This window comes from Micromys minutus (assembly GCF_963924665.1).
Source record: "Micromys minutus genome assembly, chromosome: 12".
Lineage (NCBI taxonomy): Eukaryota > Metazoa > Chordata > Mammalia > Rodentia > Muridae > Micromys > Micromys minutus.
In genome coordinates, this window is record NC_137981.1 from 56,814,235 (window position 1) to 56,833,769 (window position 19,535).

The following is a 19,535-nucleotide window of genomic DNA, read 5'->3' on the forward strand; positions in this document are numbered from 1 at the left end:
GGACACAAGCTTTGGCTCCACTCCAGGGAGATGGCAGCCCTGGTCATATGTTAAATACACGAGTGTCTGCCTTGGGTAAGAAAATGTGAAGTGTAGCTCCCTTATCTCCGAGCAGGGAGAAGTACTCCAAGTCTTGAGCACAGTTCTAGGTATGGCTTTGAGGAGCATTTATGACTGACAGGAAACCAGAGAGAGAGATGCCACAAAAGCCTTGAAAATGTAACAACCATTCACCCTGCCTACAGAAGGCCATGAGAGCCAATGTCAAGCAGAGGGAGAACTGGTTTTATTGGCACAGTCATTCTCTGTGAAACCGACAGGGTTAAGTGGTAACTACAACAAAAAGCAGTTTTTTTCCCGGACTAGTTTCATTGTGCCTGTCACTGTGACCACGCAGCTCGTTTTAAGCCATACAATCGGAGATGGTCTGCAAAACCAGTGTAGCTCCTTCTACTCAGCTGAGGGACACAAAAAGTAAAGTCCTACTGGAAAAGCATCAGCTGAGGACATTACCAATGCCTTGGGGAAAGGGAGCTTTCTCCAGAGAACTGCACTGGGCCATCAGTGCCTGCCACAGACCTACAAGTGCCTAGCTTCAAGGTGCAGCTGATGGTGCCACCGTGGAGCCGGTGTTCAATCTTTTGGGAATCCTGCAGCCAAAGCCCTTGGGTCTGGGGATGCTGGGACAGGGATGGGAGGGAGGGCGAGCAGAACCACAGCAGCAGACACTACAAACAGCACTAGTCTAGGGAGAGGTTAGAATGCAGGCTGCGATCACTCATGGGATAGCTGGAAGGGAGCTGGGAAAGGACTTGGAGGGCAGCTCTGATGGTGGCAGGCAGCTCTGGTCCAGTCGCCCCAGCCTTGCTGAAGGCTTCATGCATGTTAGATGAACTCAAAGGCTCTTCTGTCTGCCTCACTCTCTGCCTGGGTTGCTAATTTTTGGAAAAAGCCCCTAAGGACTGGACAATCGAGTCACAGCAGATACTGGTCAGTGCGTGGGATTCCAGCCACGATTTCTGATTCGATCCCACAGTGGTTCTCTCCTCTGAGGATTTTAAAGAAGCCTGGGATGGAAAAAAAAAAAAAAAGGTGCTTTCAAATTATGCTCTGAGTTTGCTCTAACCCTTATTTTCATATAATGCCCCACTCTAGCCCAGGCAGGCCACGCACTCCATCCTTAGCCTCAGCATCCTCAGTGCTGAGGAGCAAAGGGATTACAGTCACTGCCCAGTGCCTGACCCTTGCTGAATTCATCCAGACCTTGGGGTGAGCTGCCTGAAGTCCAGCATCATGAGAACATCCCTCAGTTCCCATTCTGCTGTTGCAATGGGAACTGTATACAAAACCACGTGGAGCTCTGCGGCTCAGAAATGGTTCCGGATCCAACACTTAGGTAGTGGAAGGCGGGCTATAATGCTCTGGCCCATAGCTGCTTACGTCGCCTGAGGAAGGGGACTGCCACTCACCGTTATCACCCCAGTCAACATTCCAGGAGTTGGCTGCCAGCCAGTAGGGAACTCCATCCTCTACTCCCCAGCCCAGGATTCGGATGGCATGGCCACCCATCATGTCACCAGTTTCATGCTTGTATACGCCTGAGAAAGAAAAAGGCAGTTGTGACTGAACACGGGTCACGCCTGCCCACAAATCTCCAAGACAACTAGCCACCCAGTCAGAAGTAATAGGCTGACAGGAACCAACTGGTCTCCTACACAGAAATCTGTAGAAGGCTCAAGATGAGCACTTGCTGGCACGACAAAGCCCTGGGTTGGGTCTCTAGCACCAACAAACCCACAGTCTATTAGAGAGCTTCGATGTGTAGTTGAAAAAGAATGGCCCCCACAGGCTCATGTCTACATGATTTGATACCAGAGAATGGCACCATATGGAAGGATTACAAGTATCAGAATTAGGGAAAGTTGCCTTGTGTGTCACAGGGGGTGGGTATGCCTCCATCTGTCTCACCCCCCATACACATACACACACACACACACACACACACACACACACACACACACACACACACACACACCTGTGCGTCAAGATGTAGTTCTCAGCTACTGCTCCTCCATCCAGCATGTCTGGGGAGCCACTCCTTGCCATGACAGTGGACTAACCCTCTGAAGCTGTAAGCCAGTCCAAATTAAATGCTTTTTTTTAAAGCATCAGAACAGGGAGTAAGAAAAGGAGTGTCTCTCCACAGCAGTAGGACAGGTTCTATGACCAGGGGTATGCATGGTATTAGGAGATTGTGTGTGTGTGTGTGTGTGTGTGTGTGTGTGTGTGGAGTCAGCTGCTGCTGGAGTACCTGATTTGTAAGTCAAGAAGTCAGAGAACACAGTGAAGGCACCCTCCACTGGGCCATTTTTGTAGATTTCCGCCATGATTTCCTTCTCATTTTCAGACACACTGTAGGAAGTATACCCTGCAGAAGGAACAAAGCTGGTGAGAGAAGGAAGTGCCTCTAGCCCCTCCTGCCTCCAGAAGAAGTCAAGGAAGGCTTCCCTAGATAAGAGAAGTGGCTAAGAGTACCCCAAGGTTTAAAACCAGGTTCTAACCCCTTGCACAACAATCATCTGCCCAGTCCCTTGAAGCTCCAGTGGGCTGAGACAAGACCAGATACGTAGTGTACATCTCTGTTCAGTGAGCCAGATCCCTTCTTGCGTTTTGTTTTGTTTTGTTTTGTTTTGTTTGTGTACCCCTGACTGTCTTGGAAGTCTCTGTAGACCAGTCTGGACTTGAACTCAGAACACCACCTGCCCATGCCTCCCAAATGTTAGGATTAAAGGTGTGTCCCACCACCCGGCTCTGGATTCTTAACACTCAATGTTGGCCTCTTCCTTCAGCAGGCCCCAGCTTACCATAGTGCTTGTCTTCCTTGTAGGATGGAGAGTAGCCAGCCTCGCAGCTCTTGCTGCACCTGGGAGTATCTCCTTCTCCGGTGCACGGAGGACGGGAGCCATTGACGTGGTGCTCACAGGGAGGGATGGTGTATGGTAAGCAGCCTAAGATATGGAGGGGACAAGATGCTATCAGTCTGCAACCCCCACTGTGAGGCCCCCAGGCCAGACCAGCTCTACGTCTTGGGGGGCAGCTCTCCATCAGATGGCCCTCTACCTTTGACCTTCCCCTCACCACAGAAAAGGAAGCCACAAACACTTGCCTATGAAATGCACCTGAGAGAAGGGAGTTGTGGGCAAACACTCACCTACATGAGAATTGTAGAGTCCACCAGAAACCAGGCCTTTTTTCGTCCAGAAGTTCCATGCTCCAGAGGGATATCCACCATTACAGCTGAAAAGGAGCTTTTGTCAATGGTCAGATAGTCCCAGCTGTTCCCACGAATCACTGCACAGTACAAATGCCAAGGTCCCCCTGGGAATACACTGTCCTTATATGAATCCTCCACAGTCGAACATCCCAAGTCACCCTCTCTCCACTGGTACCCTACCAGGGACTCAACTCCATCTCTGTTCACAAGGCCACAAGGACTGTTTTTCATGTCTACATCAAACTGAGTTTCAACACTCCCCTCCTTTCTGGAACAGTGGTTCTCAACTGCATAATTCCCTGGAGTAGTAGCACCCCAACCCCCACTTTCTTATTGTTTTCATTCTTTTTTTCTTTTTGAGGCAGGGTCTCTCTATGTAGACCTGACCGTCCTAGAACTTACATGTAGATAAAACAGATCTTCCTGTCCCAAGTGCTGAGACTAAAGGTGTGAAGCACCAGGCCCAGGCTAGTCTGATTTCCAGTTTTAGTCATACCATCAACTAAGGTCCAATCATGTGAAGTGGAAAATTCCAGAATTAACCCAGTTTTAAACTGCACACTGTCCTGAGTGAGCAGCGTGGTGAAACCTCACACTCCCTGGTCCATTCAGTACAGATCATAAAGCATCTCTATGAAAAGCATCCATGCCGCATACTGTATACGATACTCTCTCTAGTCAACCAAGAGGCTATAGAATCCACAGCTGTAACTTTGCAGCATGGGTTCAAGTCATCGTTGAGGGCCAATCGAAAGATCAGAGATGCTAGCAGCTCCAACATGTCAAACGGAAGCTGTGAAAAGGCACAAGTTCTGAACTTAATGAGAAAAAAAAACATACACTGAGGTTGCTGAGATCTATGGTAAGAATGACTCTTCTGTGCCTTAAATCACAAAGAAAAGATGATTCATGTTGCTTTCACTGCCACAGTCAATGTGCCTCTGGTTTGGGGGATGTGCTTAGGAGAGCCCCTTGCATAACAAAGTGTGGTATCCCTTGCAGCTCCAAAGCATCAGGCAGAATAGAAAAGTGTGAGGCTCTGCCTGGTGAGAGCTGGGCATTGTCCTTTCTCTCTTCTTCCTGCTGCTCCTAGATGACTGGGCTGAGGCCTAGCAGAAATGTCTAACCTGCGCCACTGTTATAGAATAAGGGCCAAACACCTGAGTTACAAACTGAGTTTCTGGGACAATAAACCCACCCTCCATCTGGAGTCTGCCATCCTTAGAACAGACCAGTATGTTTCCCTGAGCAGCGGGTTGGAGGTGAGGGAAATAAGGGACAATTGAGGACAAAAGCCAGACAGGGAACAGAAAGCAAGCACAACTTTTGGAGGCGGTGTTCTGCCAGGACTCTATCCCCACCGAGTGGAGGCAAGTCTGGCTACACGAAGCTCAACAGTAGCAGCTACAACAGCCGGCCTGCAGACCCACTTCCTACAGAACAGCTTTTCCCTCCCTGGGACCCCGAGTTACTCGGCACAGAGGAGGAAGGGGTTAGGGTCTCAAGGAATAGGTGCCCAACACTTACCCATCCCCACACTGGATACCACAGCAAGTGAGCAGGTCCTCAGCAGACACCTCCACATTGACTCGGCCATTGGTGTGAATGCAGATTCGGTCAGACATGGCTTCCGATGCCCCAAATGCCTGTGGTAATGTTAAGTCCTGCCTGGTAAGGAGCCCGTCTCGCCTGGAGCTTGAGTGGCTAGACCCTTTCAATATCAGGAGTGTCCCCTGGGTTCCCACTTAGCATTAAAGAGACTAAAGGGCCCTCTGCCTTGAGGAGTTTGCTCACGTGGAGGCAGCATGGGCATGGGAGGGCCACGAGTCAGTATAACTGAGCTGGTTCATTCGGGGAGATGAAGGCCTGTGTAGACGGGCCAGAGATGGCCACCCGACACAGGGAGCGTGGTTAATGCACTGAACTATATGCTTAGTGAAGAGGGTTCTGCTTTCTGTCCGGTGTGTTTTGCCAGAATTCAGAAATCAGCTTGCTGACAGACACGGGACACTCGTGAAGCTCTGTTGGGTCAGCTGCCTTGTGCTGAGGGTACTAAGGGAAGGCACCTTCACAGCCTGTGTACACAGACCTAGACAAACAAGACCCACACCTGCCATCAGCCCCTCCAGCCTTGCAGTAGGTCCCGACCAGGAGGATCATAAACCACAGTGATGGGAAGAAACTGACCGCAAACACTTCCTCACTAGCCTGGTCCCTCCCTCGATATGCCAATCACACCCCAACCAGTCTTCTTCCAGGAGCCCTCCCCACCAGCAGGGTCTTACCCAACAAGAGCCGCAGGACCCCTGGTCTCTAATCTCACGGATGGTCGGACAGTTGGGCCACTGTTGCCGTGCGTCAAAGTTTTCAGGTAGGTTTATGTCCTCACCGAACCCAACCCTGGGCAAAAGAAGGACTGTTGCAAGCTACAGTTCACTCTCTCCTCTGAAAGACTCAGTGGCTGTCCCCAGCCTGGGCTGTATCTCCCAGAGAAGTAAGTGGCAAGACACAGGCAGGAGGTCTCGTTTCCCACTTCCCACTGTTGTGACTCAGCAGGCGTGCGCTTGCTCTATGCTCACATGATGGAAACTTTTCAACTGTCCAGCCCATGGGGTACAGGTATGGGGTTTTTTGCCCTCTTTCCTTTCTTCCTTTTTCTCCCTCCCTCCCTCTTCCCCCCCCCCCCCCCTTTCAAAGGTAGGGTCTGGCTACATAGCCCAGGCTAGCCTGGAACTCTTCATCCTCCTACCTTGACCAACTCTTTAGTGAATGTCAAAATCACAGTGCATCTCATTCAAACAACTTGAAATAACATTAATTCTTCAGGTTTATTTAGGTTGGTGTAGTGGATATGCAAGAGAAAGCATCTGTGATTTAAAAGCATCTCTTAGATTTATTTACTTACGGTACGAGTGGGTTTTTGGTTTTGTCATTTTTTGGTTTGGTGCTTTGCCTGCATGTATGTGATTGCATTACACATGTGTCTGGTGCCCTCAGAAGGTATCAGTTCCCCTGGAACTGGAGTTATGGGTGGATTTGAGCCACTATATAGGTACTAGGAATTGAACCCAGATTCTCTGCAAGAGCAACAAGTGCTCCTAACCACTAAGCCATCTCTCCAGCCCTTGTAGAGGTTGTCCAGGGTTGGTATGGGGGCTGGATGTAAAGGGCATGTCCAGCAGGAAGGTCATGAGTTCAAGACCACAGGAAACCCCTCAGGGCACAGTGTGTCTGTGGCTGTTATCAGGAGAGACCCACAGTGTGGCCTTTGCTCCTGTATGTACTCTGCCCTGATTCTAAAGCAGACTTACTTCTCCCACCTTTCTTCCTTGGAATTTCTAAAATATTAAACCGTACCTTGCCCGAAGCCTGAATGGACTTAGACAACATCATAGCCATTCTCAGATGTCCATCCCGAATCCTTGCTAAGAACAACCTCTGCATAAAAATGTCCATTGCAGTTTTCCAGAAAAATAAATTATTAACAATAACTTCTATGGACTCTCCTTGAATTATTCAGAGCTGAGCATAGCCCATCCTTAACTACCAAGTCTGGGACCTCACATAGGATGCGACACCTTGGAGACCAGGTAGCAAATTCAGCATTTGAGACTGAAGAATACATCTAGGTAACCCAGAGAGGGCTTCCTGTACCTCTCCCTACACCCCAACCCCAGCACCACTGTTCACAGGTCAGTATGTAAGAGCAGTGTCCACTCCGCTGTGCCCCTCACCTTTCCGGCAGTTTGGGTCCACCCAGGATAGTACCACACAGCTTCTTCAGATAGCTTACGTCAACATTGTAGAAGTTGCGCCCAGCCTGGAAGAGTTACACCATGACAGTCATCTACCCACTAAGGGGTTTCCCACAATGGGATGGTTAGAGCAGGGGTCCTGTCCAACTCAGGGAGCTGGGAGAACAGGCAGTGATTCAGGGTCAGAGCACAGTTCTCAGACCACAGAGTCTTTCTCTAATTTGCTTTCAGTTGTTCGAGGGAGACCTGCTCCACACCTGGAGAAATGATGGCAGGAAGTAGTAAGGGACCTCCACACCTTCCATAGGAGCTTTCCCAGGGTCCACCTCGTTCTGAAGCTCAGTTATTCCTCCACACACCCCCATTTACAGGATTCACATGTGTGTGTACTCCCATGCACACAACATGGAGATCAGAGAGGAAGGTGGTGTGGTCCATGAGCTTCAACTTCCAGAAAAGGATTCTCTCCATCCAGTTAGTCACTTCAGAAGCAATGTGCACATGGTGCCCCAGAGCAGGGACCCATGAAGACGGACGGACGGACAGACAGACGACAGACAGGAAACAGCAGCACAGCTTACCTGCCATGTTGTATTCTGTTTGTTGATATAGTTAATCAGATCATCCGACAGTGGGTGGAAGGAAGGCTTGTCATGGGCACTGGTCAGTGCCAGCAGGCAAGAGAGGGGGATCACGGACCACCACATCCTGGAAGCGGGGTCCTGCACTCACCTAAAAAAGGATATAGGTGGCATCAAATTGATTTCCACACACAGGTCCTGCTGAAGCCTCCTGCTGCCTTTATGTGAACTCCAGCTGGATAGGAGCCGATATCACACACAATATCTGTCTCCTGCCTGTTTTTAAACTGTATGTACCTGATGAACCGGCGTCCTAGAAGAAGAGTTAGCTTTAAGCTAAATGTAGTATAATATAAGTCCTAGGTATTAAGGCAGAGATCAGCCTGGGCCATGTAGCCACAACCTGCCTCAAAAAACGAAAAAACAGGATTGTGGGGAGGTGGCTGGGAGGGGGCCAGTGAGCAGGATATAAAGTAAATACGTAAAATTAATTAACAAACAAAAAACCCCAAACCATCAATCTATGTGAGTCCTAACGAGAGTCGGTGGATAAGGAAACTTTAAAAATGCCTCACTTAAAGACATGTAAAACGACATTTTACATTCATTTTGTTTGTGTGTATGTGTGATTGTGTGCAGGTTGGAGGACACACATCCTGGGAGCTGATTCTTTCCTTCCACTTTAGGCCTAAGCTATCTCCCAGCTGAGTCCCACTCTTGGCTCATTTAAGCCAGGTCAATGTCAGTTGCTGGTAACTAAGGAACCACGTGGACTGGATGGACCAGGGCTACCAGGCTCCCAGAAGCCCCTCTGGTTTTTCCTGTCACTCAAGGGCTTTGCCTCCGGCTCCTGAGAAGGAAAACTATTACATCAATACCTTGGCCCTTAGACCTTGTGAACTGACTCAAGAATCAGGAGACCAATCACTTCCAGCTCAACCCCTGAGTCATCCTCTTGAGCAAGTAGCTAATAAAGGCTGGGCCTTTCCTGAATGCTGACATGTGTTTTGAACCTGGTGGGAGCAGCAGTAAGTGTGGGTAGGCTGGGACCCTGCCCTGACTCTAGGGCATACAGGAGGGAATACTCTATTAAGGTCAAAGGTCGAAAGGACACTGGAACACACTTCTCCTGCCTGAGTGCTGGATCACAGACATGAAACTGTACTGAAGGCCTTCTGGAACAACTTCACAATATGTTATAAAATGCCTGGTAACTGTAAAGTTCATTTAAATAAAACGAACTCAGAAAAGTTCACTAAAAAAAAAAAAAAAAGTCAGGCCACTCAAAACTCACTTGGGTGTGGGAAGTGTGTGTGGGCCAGGGAAAGAGGAAGTGACACTCCTTCAGATTGCTTACACAGCTGGCTGCCCGTCCTGGGAAACAAGGAGAGGCCAACTCTGCACACCTGGCTCCCCCAAACAAAAGTGCTCCACAGAAGGCAGACAGACTTCAGAAACAAGCCTGAGCTGCTTATGAGGCATGCTTGTCATCCTAGGGCTCAGGAGGCTGAGGCCTAGGGAGCTAGCCTTGGCTACACTGTGATTCACAGAATGAAACAAGTAAAAAGTCCCAAACAAAACTAACTCCCTAGAAAGCCTGAAGCTGGCATAAATCGTAACCCTTTAGGCATCACATTAAAATTAGAAGTCTTATGCCAGTGAGACGGCTCTGCAGGAAAAGGTGTTTCCCAAATGATCCCTTGCTTCATGAAGGAGAAAACTGGCTTACAGTGAGCCAGATATATGGAGGAAAAAAAAAAAAAAAAAAAAAAAAACCCAGCTCCCATTAAAAAGGCTTTGTGCCTTCGATCAAACGAGATCAGGGTTTAGCATGCCTGAGACTCTCACATCAGAATGCAGGAAGACCACAATGGGAAATGGATATGGTGACTTGTCACTGCCACACATATAATATGCAAACCTTTAAACATACATGTTCACCCCACTGCTCTAAGGCTGGGCCTTGGGTATTGCCCCAAGTGGCCTGGAACTTGCTACGTAAACCAAGCCAACCTTGAACTTAGTGACCTTCAGGTTTCTGCCTTTTGAAGGCTGTTACTGCAAGTGTACCCCAGCACACCTACCAAGGGATCCACTGTTAAAGAATCACAGCCACGCAGAACAAGACCTTTGAAAAATGGCCCTTGCATGGGTTCCCCATCATCTCCTGCCACCACTAAGGCTTCCTCCTTCCGGGTTTTCTCTCCAGCACATTTCCTGTTGTTTCCAGTGACTCGTGGGACACTGTCTCACATGACTATGTGTCAGCCACCACATGGCCTCCAAACATACTGTTAGATCATTTTGTCTCCTTTCTCCTTTTCAGCAGCACTCTCTGGCTTGTACTTGGATCTTAACTTTTCTGCGAGTGTCTGTGTACATGCATGTTTAAACGTGTGCATGCACAGTGTGTGTGTACATCTGGAGACCAGGGCTACCACAGATAGGACTGTTCAGGTGTCATCCAGTCATCCAGCTTGTTCCCAAACAAGGTCAGAACCTTACCAAATAGGCAGGGCTGGCTACCCAGTAAAGCCAGTCTTGACTTCCCCAGTGCTGCAATCACCAAGCGCACCAGCATGCCTGGCTTTTTAACATGGGTTCCAGGGCCACTTGGGTTCTCAGGAAACAAACCCAGATCCTGTACAGACTATCCTTAAGCTAAGTCATCTTCCCAAGTCCAAAAAAACAATTCCTCCCAGGCACTGATGCAGAAACCCTGAGTACCCACTCCCTAGGGTGGGAGTCTAGACGAAGGGGCTGATAAATATGTCAGGATCTCCTATGTTGAAGGACTGACACCCTTGGGTTCACAACATACAGCACAGAGAAGAATGTCCCAAGATGCCCCATGGGGACTTGGCATCTGTTGAGCTGTTACATATAAGCAGAGTAGAAAGGTTCTTTTCCATAGTAACATTTTAAACAAGATGTCTTTCCTTTCTGCTGTGGTCAACCACAGGGTTCCCAGGTTCTGTATGTAGCCCACAGACCCCAGCCACTGCAGCTGCAGGTCGCTTCACAGGAAGTTGGTTTCCATGGGTTCTGCAGCCTATCCCTGACCCCTGGACTTTATTCTCCCCATCACCAGGGTTCTGTGTAGCTACAAACCTAGGTACTGGGGCTTCAGGAGCTCAGCAATCTCTGCCCAATGTCTAAACCTACTCATACCAAGATGAACCCCGGGGGACGGGGAGAGACTTCACCTTCAATTACCGAGATTCTCCACTCCTCCTTTAGGAGGCTGGGATGAGACTCACTTGGCCACCAGCCACTGTGGCTGCATAAATGAGGCCAGGCTCTACCGGAGACTGGGCACCAACATCCAGATCTTGGTATCCCACTTGCCCTTCTCTGAGGTGGTGACAAGCACCATGTTTCCAGGTGATATGGAGAACAGAGGACAGGGAAACCCTGCACCAGTGGACACACCAAGAAAGCTGTTAGCTAGAGAAGGCTCGGCCCCTCTCCTCCTAAACCCCATCTTTCAGCTTGTGAGGGCTTAATTCCATGTGATCCAAACCCCCTCTGGAAGCCTCCACTTGGGAGGACTCTGAGTTGAAACAAGCTTCCACCCTCAGTAAAATCCACAAACCCTGACCAAAGGCTTGAGTTCTGAGATTGGAGTGTAGGAAGCTTGCTGTCCCTACCTAGGGCACCAATAGCCGATTCCCTAAAGACGCCAGTCTTCCCAGACATAACGCACACAAGGGCTTTGGTGACACAGCCAAGAGTGACAAACAAGCTAAGCTTGGCCATAAACCAGTCAACCTGTCATGGGTCCCATGCATTTGCCTTAAATAGCCATGAGCTTTCACTTCCCCTAGTTTAGCAAGCAATGCCTTGTATTTCCCAACTCTATGATTTTCATTTTAGTTAGCAGAAAGTGTTATTTCACCAAAGAGGGGGCTGGAACACACATGTACATTTAGAGCTAGCCAGCCTCCTCTTCCAGATGCACAAGTAGAGGGCAGTTGTGGGCACCATTTATTTCTAGCTCAAGCTGGCTGGTCCTGGGTTCCACTACCCCTTCCTCTTCAAACCTTTGTAGCAACCAGTGTCTCAGTGTCACTGTCACATGGCCAGAATGGCCAGTGCACTGGTGATTGGATCAACAGTGCGTGCGCGTGCGCGCACACACAAGCACACACAGCAGTCTTCATATCTCTCCCTGTGGTACGCGGGGCTGTAGGGCGTTGGGACAAGGATGGGAAGACTGGCTAGGACCTTGATGTTGTACTTTATGAGCTTTTCTTCCATAAAAACAAACTTGTCTAAGCTTAGCCTGTCATTATGGGCACCTATTCCTCAAGTATTAACCACTTTAGTCCACCCACAGAATAAGACAGTGGGAACTTCATTTCCTTTTAACTGGTTTGCCCAGTTGCTCCCAACGCTGGGATAGCTGTAGCAGAGGCAGACACACTAATCTCAAAGGTGTGCAGAGCAGACCTGAAGGAGGCCAGAGACGCCCCCTCTTGCTAAGTCTGAATCATAGCCCTGATGTGGGTTCCCCTAAAACTGTGTGATTGGTTCATGGTGATCCTAAAGAACAGCTTGGGGCTGCCCAGAGCCACCATCCATCTACCGAGGACACGTCTGGAGGAGGCGGCTAGACATGCGATTCAATGGCAGAGCACTAACCTGCTCAATTGAGAAATGCCTCCAGAAGACCTGACTGTGGGCAGGGCCACCCTTGGGCTGGCGATCCCGGGTTCTCTAAGAGGGCTGAGCAAGTCAGTAAGAAGCACCCCCAACCCTATCGCATCAGCTCCTTCCCCCAGGATCCTGCCCTGTTTGAGTTCCTGTCCTGACTTCTTTCACTGATGTGCAATGTAAGCCAAATAAACCCTTCCCTTCCTAACTTGCTTTTGGTCATGGTGTTTTATCATAGCAAATTTAACCCTAACTAGGACAGGGCCTTATTTAAGAGGGGGAAAAAAAAACCAAACAATTGCTAGTAGGAAACAAGACAATCTGACTAAGACCTGCAGAGATGCTCCCAAGATGCAGGGGGTAGTATATTCCCCAGGTCTGCTCCTAAAATATACACAGCACAAGACTTTGAAAGACCTTGAGATGTAAAATAAGATTAGTGTTTTATGCTTCTCTACTTGCTCCCTAATTCGATTGCAGGCTAAATTAAGCTGCAAGCTTTTTGTCTGTGAGCCGGGTACCTTCTCCTTTCCTGGGGCCCCCTCAAGAATCCCAGAAATGGTAAACAGAGTTACCTTTTGGGAAAGTGCCTCCCTGTACCAGGCTTGGGGGAAACCACCAGCAGGCAGAGGCACCAGGTACAGCCTCCAGTCACTGCTGACTGACTCTATAGTCCTCTATGTGCAGACAACCCTAATCCTCCCTGAGAAGACAATCACCTTTGTCTTAAAAAGCGTCCCAGTTTGAGACCAAGGAAGTACTTCAGTTGGCATGCTTGCCTAGAGTCCTGGGTTCAGTCTCAGGCACCACATTAAAGCAGACATCGTAAGTGGTATATGCCTATAACACCTCATGAAGAGGCAGGATAGAGTTCAAATGCCAGCCTTGGCTACACTGTGAACTTGAGGCCAGCCTGAAATATAAGACTGTGTCTCAAAACACATCCTCTCCCTAATCATGTCCTATTTGGTGTAAAAAAGTATGACCATTACACTATTTTTAATAAAGCTTTATATGCTGATGTCTATTCCACTATTTGATACGGAAACACAGCAAATCCCCAGACCCAGAGGGGATCGTGCTGAGAATGACAGGCTACTTCAATTCTGATATGGTTTGATATACCCTTGACTGGCACAAGCTGGCAAGCTCTTTATGCAAATTGGGAGGACATGGGACTCCTGTGGGTGAACATCACCTGCTTGGGCCAGATCAGCAGGCCAGAGAGCCAAAGGGTCAGAGGGCATCCACTCTGACCTCACAGCAGAGTATTAAGTTCTGTGGTGCTCTGTGGATACTGACTCAGCATTTATCAGCCTTATTCTCTCTCACCCTGCCGGCTAGAGAAGAACAGGGTCTTGACCAGTCTACTGTTACTGACCCAATCAAAACAGGCTAACAGCTGAGATCACAGACCAGAGCTCTTTCCCAGCACTGAGCTTTTATAAACACCAGTTCTGGAAAGAGTCTCGCAGAAGGCTTCTATCTCACAGGCAAGGGAAACCCAGACATGAGCATGGACAGGCCCTGAATGGCCATACCTGAGAAGGTCCAATCACCATCCAGGAGGTCGAATTCCACAGTTACCTAAGTGACTGTGACCATGTCAGACTTACAAAGGACTTCACTTTGCCCTAAGGTCTCCCAGTGTCTCGGGCCTCCTGAATCTTAAAAATTAGAAACTAGGGCTTGGAGGAGATGGTCCAGTGGAGAAGGTAGTCCCGGGAGTTGGGAGTCAGAGAGAGATTCCTGGGGCAAGCTGGCTGGCCAGACTAACCAAAGCCTTAAGCTCTTCCCCAGGAAGGAGAGAACAATTGTGGAAGATTCCCAACGTTCCCTGCTACACACAAAACTAACACACAGGCACACAAAAATATTTAGAAACTACATTCAATTGCACCTAAGTTTGGGTACCCAGGTTTATGACCTTAGGAACCCAGACAGTTGTGTGTGGCACATACTCTTAAGCTAGGCACTTTAAAGGCACAGGCAGGAAGAATCTTGAGTTCAAGATCATCCTTGGCCACGTATCAAGTCTGAAGCAAACCTGGGCTATATGAGATCCTGTCTCAAAAACTAAACCCCAAACCTAAACCCAAACTCGTAGCCCTGGTTAACCTAGAATCTGTTAGATAGCCCAAGCTGGCTGGCCTTGAACTCAAAGAGTACTAGACTTAAAGTAGTTCACTACCCCGCTAAGCAAAATCCTAACATTAAAAAAACAAAAAACAAAAACAACAACAGCAAAAAAAACAAAACAAAACTGGGTGGTGGTGGCACAAACCTTTAATCCCAGCACTCTGGAGGCAAAGGCAGGTGAATCTTAGTGAATTCAAGGTCAGCCTTGTCTACAGAGGAAGTTCCAGGACTGAGAGAGAACAGCGGAGAAACAAAAAAAAAAAAAAAAAAAAAAAAAATCCCAAACAACTGAACTCTAGCACAAGTGTTATCAGTGAGAGAAGCAGGGAGAGCTTCACTGATCAAGGTTATCCTTTCACAAGGAATTACAACTTAACTTTCTACTCACAGCAGTGAAGGCACCTGAAACCCACCGCACTGACAAGTAGGGTCAGGTAAGAGTTAATGTTAGTATACAGAAACGGGGCTCCTGAACTGCAGGAGGGTGGCAGGACCACAGAGGCGAGTGGACAGCATCACTATCTGGCAGATGTGTGGGTCGCATGTCCAGCAGTAATTCATGCTACCTCTGCTTTGCCCAAAAGGATTTTCTGTGTCACTGTAAGTGAAAGAAATAAAAGTAGGCGTTCTAACAGTCTCTTGGGTCAACATATTCCAGACCAATAAACTACCTACGTGGTGGCACATGCCTTTAATCCCAGCACTCAGGAGGGAGACGGAAGGCAAATCTCTGTGAGCTCAAAGCCACCCTGGTTTACGTAGTGAGTTCCAGTGCAGCCAGGACTACATAGAAAAGCCCGGTCTCAAATAAATGAAGACAAAGACTAATAAACTAAATTCCCTGGGCCTGAGGGTGCACCCTCAACACTTGGGAGGTAGGCAGGAAGATCAGAAGTTCAAAGCCATGTTGCGCTATGTGGTGAGTTTGAGTTGAAACCCCTGTCACAATGCCACCTGTCCCCAACAAATTAATATTATTAAATCTGCTGGTAACATCAACAAATCTCATACACTGAGTGAACAGGACAATAGTATAATTAAGCTACATAGAACAATACTTATAGATTGATACATTGTATTCAAGTAGGTAAGAATAAGGGAAGGAATAGCTGCCGAAGTCCAGGAGCCGAACTTACTCCAACCAGAAGAGATCCACCCACTTCTATCCCAAACCTAAGCATGGGAGGCCTCAAAAGGGGTATTCAGGCTTGAAGCTAAAAATGAAATGACTACTAGGTGGCCCACGCACTGGGGAGCAGAGGCAGGTTTATCTCTGAGTTTGTGGACCCCACCATGCCTAGAACATCCTGGTTTACATAACCAGTTCCAGGCTAGCCAGGGCTACACAATGACTGATAAAACCTGTTCTCAAGAGAGAGAGAGAGAGAGAGAGAGAGAGAGAGAGAGAGAGAGAGAGAGAGAGAGAGAGAGAAAGAACAAAAAAAGAAAAAAAGAGAGAGAGAGAGAAAGAACGAAAGGAAGAAAGAAAGAAAGAAAGAAAGAAAGAAAGAAAGAAAGAAAGAAAGAAAGAAAATCCCAAACCAGGAGCATTAGCTCTTGTCTGGTCTGTAACCCTAGCATTCAGGAGGGTTGTCCATTTCACAGCCTGTCTAGACTACGGGACAACACCTGCCTCAAAAAAACTGAGAGGGACAGAGAGGGAGACTGGTTAAAGCTGACTGGGTAGTCTGGTGGCAGAGGGCACGCTTAGGGTGCACAAGGCTCTGGGTCGGAAATCAGCGCGTCAGACAGAGTTTCAGCCTGCGGCAGAACTCCACCCAAAAAACTTCCACCAAGCTCCTTGCAGGACAGACAAACTACAGCAACAAATCTCCCACCCTTCCTTAGGCAGCTGTTGCAGAGTTCCGAGACACCAGAGCAGGGATACGAACTGTTACCTAAATAAAGACAATACACATCTGGTACACCTCACCTGCTGCCCCCTCACAGATCAGCCACACTGACCAGCTTTCCCTTATGACTTCCTAAAGTTCCATTGCATATGGCTCCACCTCACGCACAGCTAACATTTTCTTTACCTCAGTACATTAAAAGTCCAGTGGCCAACCCAAGACTCGGATACCTAAAGGTTTTTACCCGTGCCATATAATGCTGGCTGAATCAGCACCTTCAGGGGACAGATTCAACCCGGAGCCAAGAGCTCCACCACCCCACCACCTGACTACCCTGAACCCACTTAAGCCAACATCAAGGAGCATGCTGAAAACCTCTGCTGACATCTAGGTTGGTGAAGCACAGACATGGGCCCGCCCCACCCTATCCCGACTTCCAAGCAGTCTCGGTAGGCCTGGGTCACGTGGCTTTAAAGGAACAAAGGTCATTTTCCTCCAGGGTGCCTTCTTTCAAGCCTGTCTTTTTCTGGAAGGAAGGAGGGGTTAGGAGGTGAAACTGTTTTACTCTGTAATGCGGCTGCTGTTCTGTAGCCCAGGCTGGTTTCCAATGCATAGCGATTCTCCTGCCTCAGCCTTCCAAGCGCTGTGATTGCCTGGCTCTGGTATGCCCTGGAGTTTTAGGTCCTTGTGGCCAGAGCCTATGGGAAGTAATTCTCCCGGAAGGGCTTCTGAGAAGGATGAGTGCACCAACACATTCTGCACATGGTACCCTTCTGAACCTGGAGACTGAACATACCTCCGCGGCAGTCCCTCACAGAGGCACTGAAAGGCAGGCGTTAAGCTTCCCTTTGAACCCCACAATGTATCACCTTCCCAAACAGGTGTGGGGATCTGTTCAGGTGGAGGCAAGGTGAGGGTGGGCTTTAGTCCTTTACTCCAGGCCCCTAGGGGACCAAGTCCAGTTCACCTATCTCCTGGCCCGCATGCTAGTGCAGACCCCATGCCGCCTTCAGAATGGTATCTCTCCAGGCCAGCCGGACCCTGACTGAGGAGGCTGTCCTGGAAGTACCTCTCCTCCACCCCATTCCCATCATCTTATCTTGGCTATCCCCCTCCAGAGAAAGGTACTGCAGCCCCTATTCCCAAGCTCTGCTTCTCTTCCTGTTTCAGATTAACTCTTCGTGCAGGTTCCACCGCGGCCACCCACTACCAGGTTCCTGTTTTCAATAGAACGGGTCTTTTAGGGTGCCAGGAACTGCGTGGGTTCGTGTGTGGAAAAGTTCCCGGGGCGGATTCTTTAGAATAAGCCACAAACCTACACAGAAAGCAGGTCGATACTCGTCCTGAGCACCTCGCAGTCGGCGATCTGGGAGGGCCAGAGCCGAGCCCTTCCCTTTAAGCTCCTCCCTCGGAGCGCCCCTTAGTCCCCACCTCCGCCCTTGAAGTGCGCCAAGGCCACTGGAGAGAAGCCGACAACTGCGGGGTCACCAAGCTCGGCCCTAAAGGGTGAAGGCCCGGAGCACTGCCGGAGAAGTGGACCCAGAGGACCGCGATCCGCCACGGCGCGCAGCATCTACCACCACGGAGGAACTGCGCCTGCGCCCTGGGCAAGCGAGGCGCCTGTCTCCACCGCCGCCGATTAGCCCGCTCCCCGACGCCAGCCAAGGTGACTTCCGCCGCGGAGCCACCGCATCCCGGGCAAACTCACCGAGCGCAGCGCGACAGCTCAGGTCTGCAGCCGCCGAGCCGAACCGAGCCGCTCCTGGCCTCTACGGTGCACCCCTAAGTACCGGCGCAGCTCCGCCCGCCGCTGGGGCTGATTCGTCACGTGACATCTGGCCGCGCCCCCGCCCCGCCGGCTCCTCCCACTTCGTCCGGAGACGCCTCCCCAGTCCGCCCGGCGCAGCTCTGGTAAACCTAAAAGACTACAGTGATTTGCCTGCTCTCTCCATCTTTCACAGAGATGCTCTCCAGGGACCTCTGCAGGTACCCTGCACCAGGAAGACGTAACATCTTCGTGCACTCATCGGGAAGGCCCGGCGGGATCAGGGACCTGGAAATGGCTGGCGTTCCAGTGGAGCATCCTGGGCTTATATTCTGAAGCCCAAACTATAATGGCGTAGAAATCCTCAGACCAAGGAAGGCAATCAAAACAAGAACTGAGCTGGGGCTTGTAGCCCAGTACTAGAGCTCGTGCCTACCAAGGCCCTGGGCTTGATTCCCATTTTAGAAAGAAAAGCAAGATAAAGAAAGAAAAAAAAGAAAGAAAAGAAAAGAAAAGAAAGGCAGATCAAGACCCCTTGAACTTTTTGTCCATGAAATTCAGAACTCCTACCAGGCCATGTGAATCTCCCCATCTTGTGTGGTAGGCTGGTCAGTGAGAAACTGGCTGACCTACCCCCACCCCGGGCCCTCCATCAAGCGCTCTCAGATCTCTCCAGTCCTTAGGTCTACCTTGTAATGTAGGAATGGCTTCATGACAGCAGGGTATCTTATAGCCTGGTTTGTGACTATAATTAAAGTATGGATCTAGTTGATTTCAAGGCTCTACTGGTAGGCTCCGAGTTAAGGACCGGAAGTGGACGTATGGTGACTGAAAACGAGTGGGAAGGGCAGGTCCAAGGCCAGCTAGCTGTCCCTGCTGCTGATAGCAGGTGGAAACCGGCTGCTTATTTTAGGGTAAAAAGTCCAGACAAAAATGAGCAGCCTTTTTGGACTAAAAGCCAAATATGTCCTCTGGCATGTCCAGAGCCTTGTCCTTGGCAGGAGCTAGAGATGTCTCCAGTATCTAAGCCAAAAGTGTCTCTGAATGCTGAGAAGGAGGTCTTCATCTCTTCCCCCCCCCCCCAGAGGAACACCCCTTTCCTGGAAGTCACACTGAGGCAGTGACCCAAACTGCAAGGACCTCAGCGTCAGGAATGAAAACCGACTGACCGGTGAATCCTCCTTACTTCCTCCATCCCCTAAACTTATGAACCTGCAGACAGGGAAGCTCAATGGGGATCCCACTTCCTCCTGGGACCCCCTCCAGCTGCTGAGGACCTTCTTTCTCTTCCTTCAGCTCCCTGTGGCACTCCCCCCCCCAACACCCCGCTTCCTAAAACTCACCTTCTGTGGTCCATAAACTTCATTCTTCAAAGTTGAGAGACAAGGCTTGGGGTGACCTTGGTGGCACTGAAAAAGGCTTTATTTTAAAGTGTTAGAAATCTTCCCATATTACTGCCTGCTCTCCTCGGCCTGTGCAGACATCTGAAGAGTCCAACCTGTCAACCACTGT

At 49.5% G+C, this 19,535-nt stretch overlaps 1 protein-coding gene across 3 annotated transcripts; it reads right to left on the reverse strand.

The window, feature by feature from the left end:
* Positions 1-211: 211 nt before the first annotated feature.
* On the reverse strand, positions 212-18,084 carry CTSB (cathepsin B). 3 transcript variants are annotated; one of them, XM_080925988.1, is made up of 10 exons: positions 17,967-18,084; positions 7,611-7,761; positions 7,009-7,094; positions 5,560-5,674; positions 4,802-4,920; positions 3,212-3,297; positions 2,865-3,008; positions 2,312-2,428; positions 1,470-1,598; positions 212-1,067 (listed from the first exon to the last, which is right to left on the reverse strand). In XM_080925988.1, the coding sequence occupies exons 2-10, from the start codon at positions 7,734-7,736 to the stop codon at positions 976-978; spliced, it is 1,014 nt and encodes a 337-aa protein (XP_080782114.1). In that variant the 5' UTR covers positions 7,737-7,761; positions 17,967-18,084; the 3' UTR covers positions 212-975. The 3 variants fall into 3 exon arrangements, with proteins under 3 accessions (XP_080782114.1, XP_080782115.1, XP_080782116.1); XM_080925989.1 differs by lacking the exon at positions 17,967-18,084 and adding an exon at positions 17,578-17,720; XM_080925990.1 differs by lacking the exon at positions 17,967-18,084 and adding an exon at positions 17,574-17,591.
* Between the last annotated feature and the right edge of the window lie 1,451 nt (positions 18,085-19,535).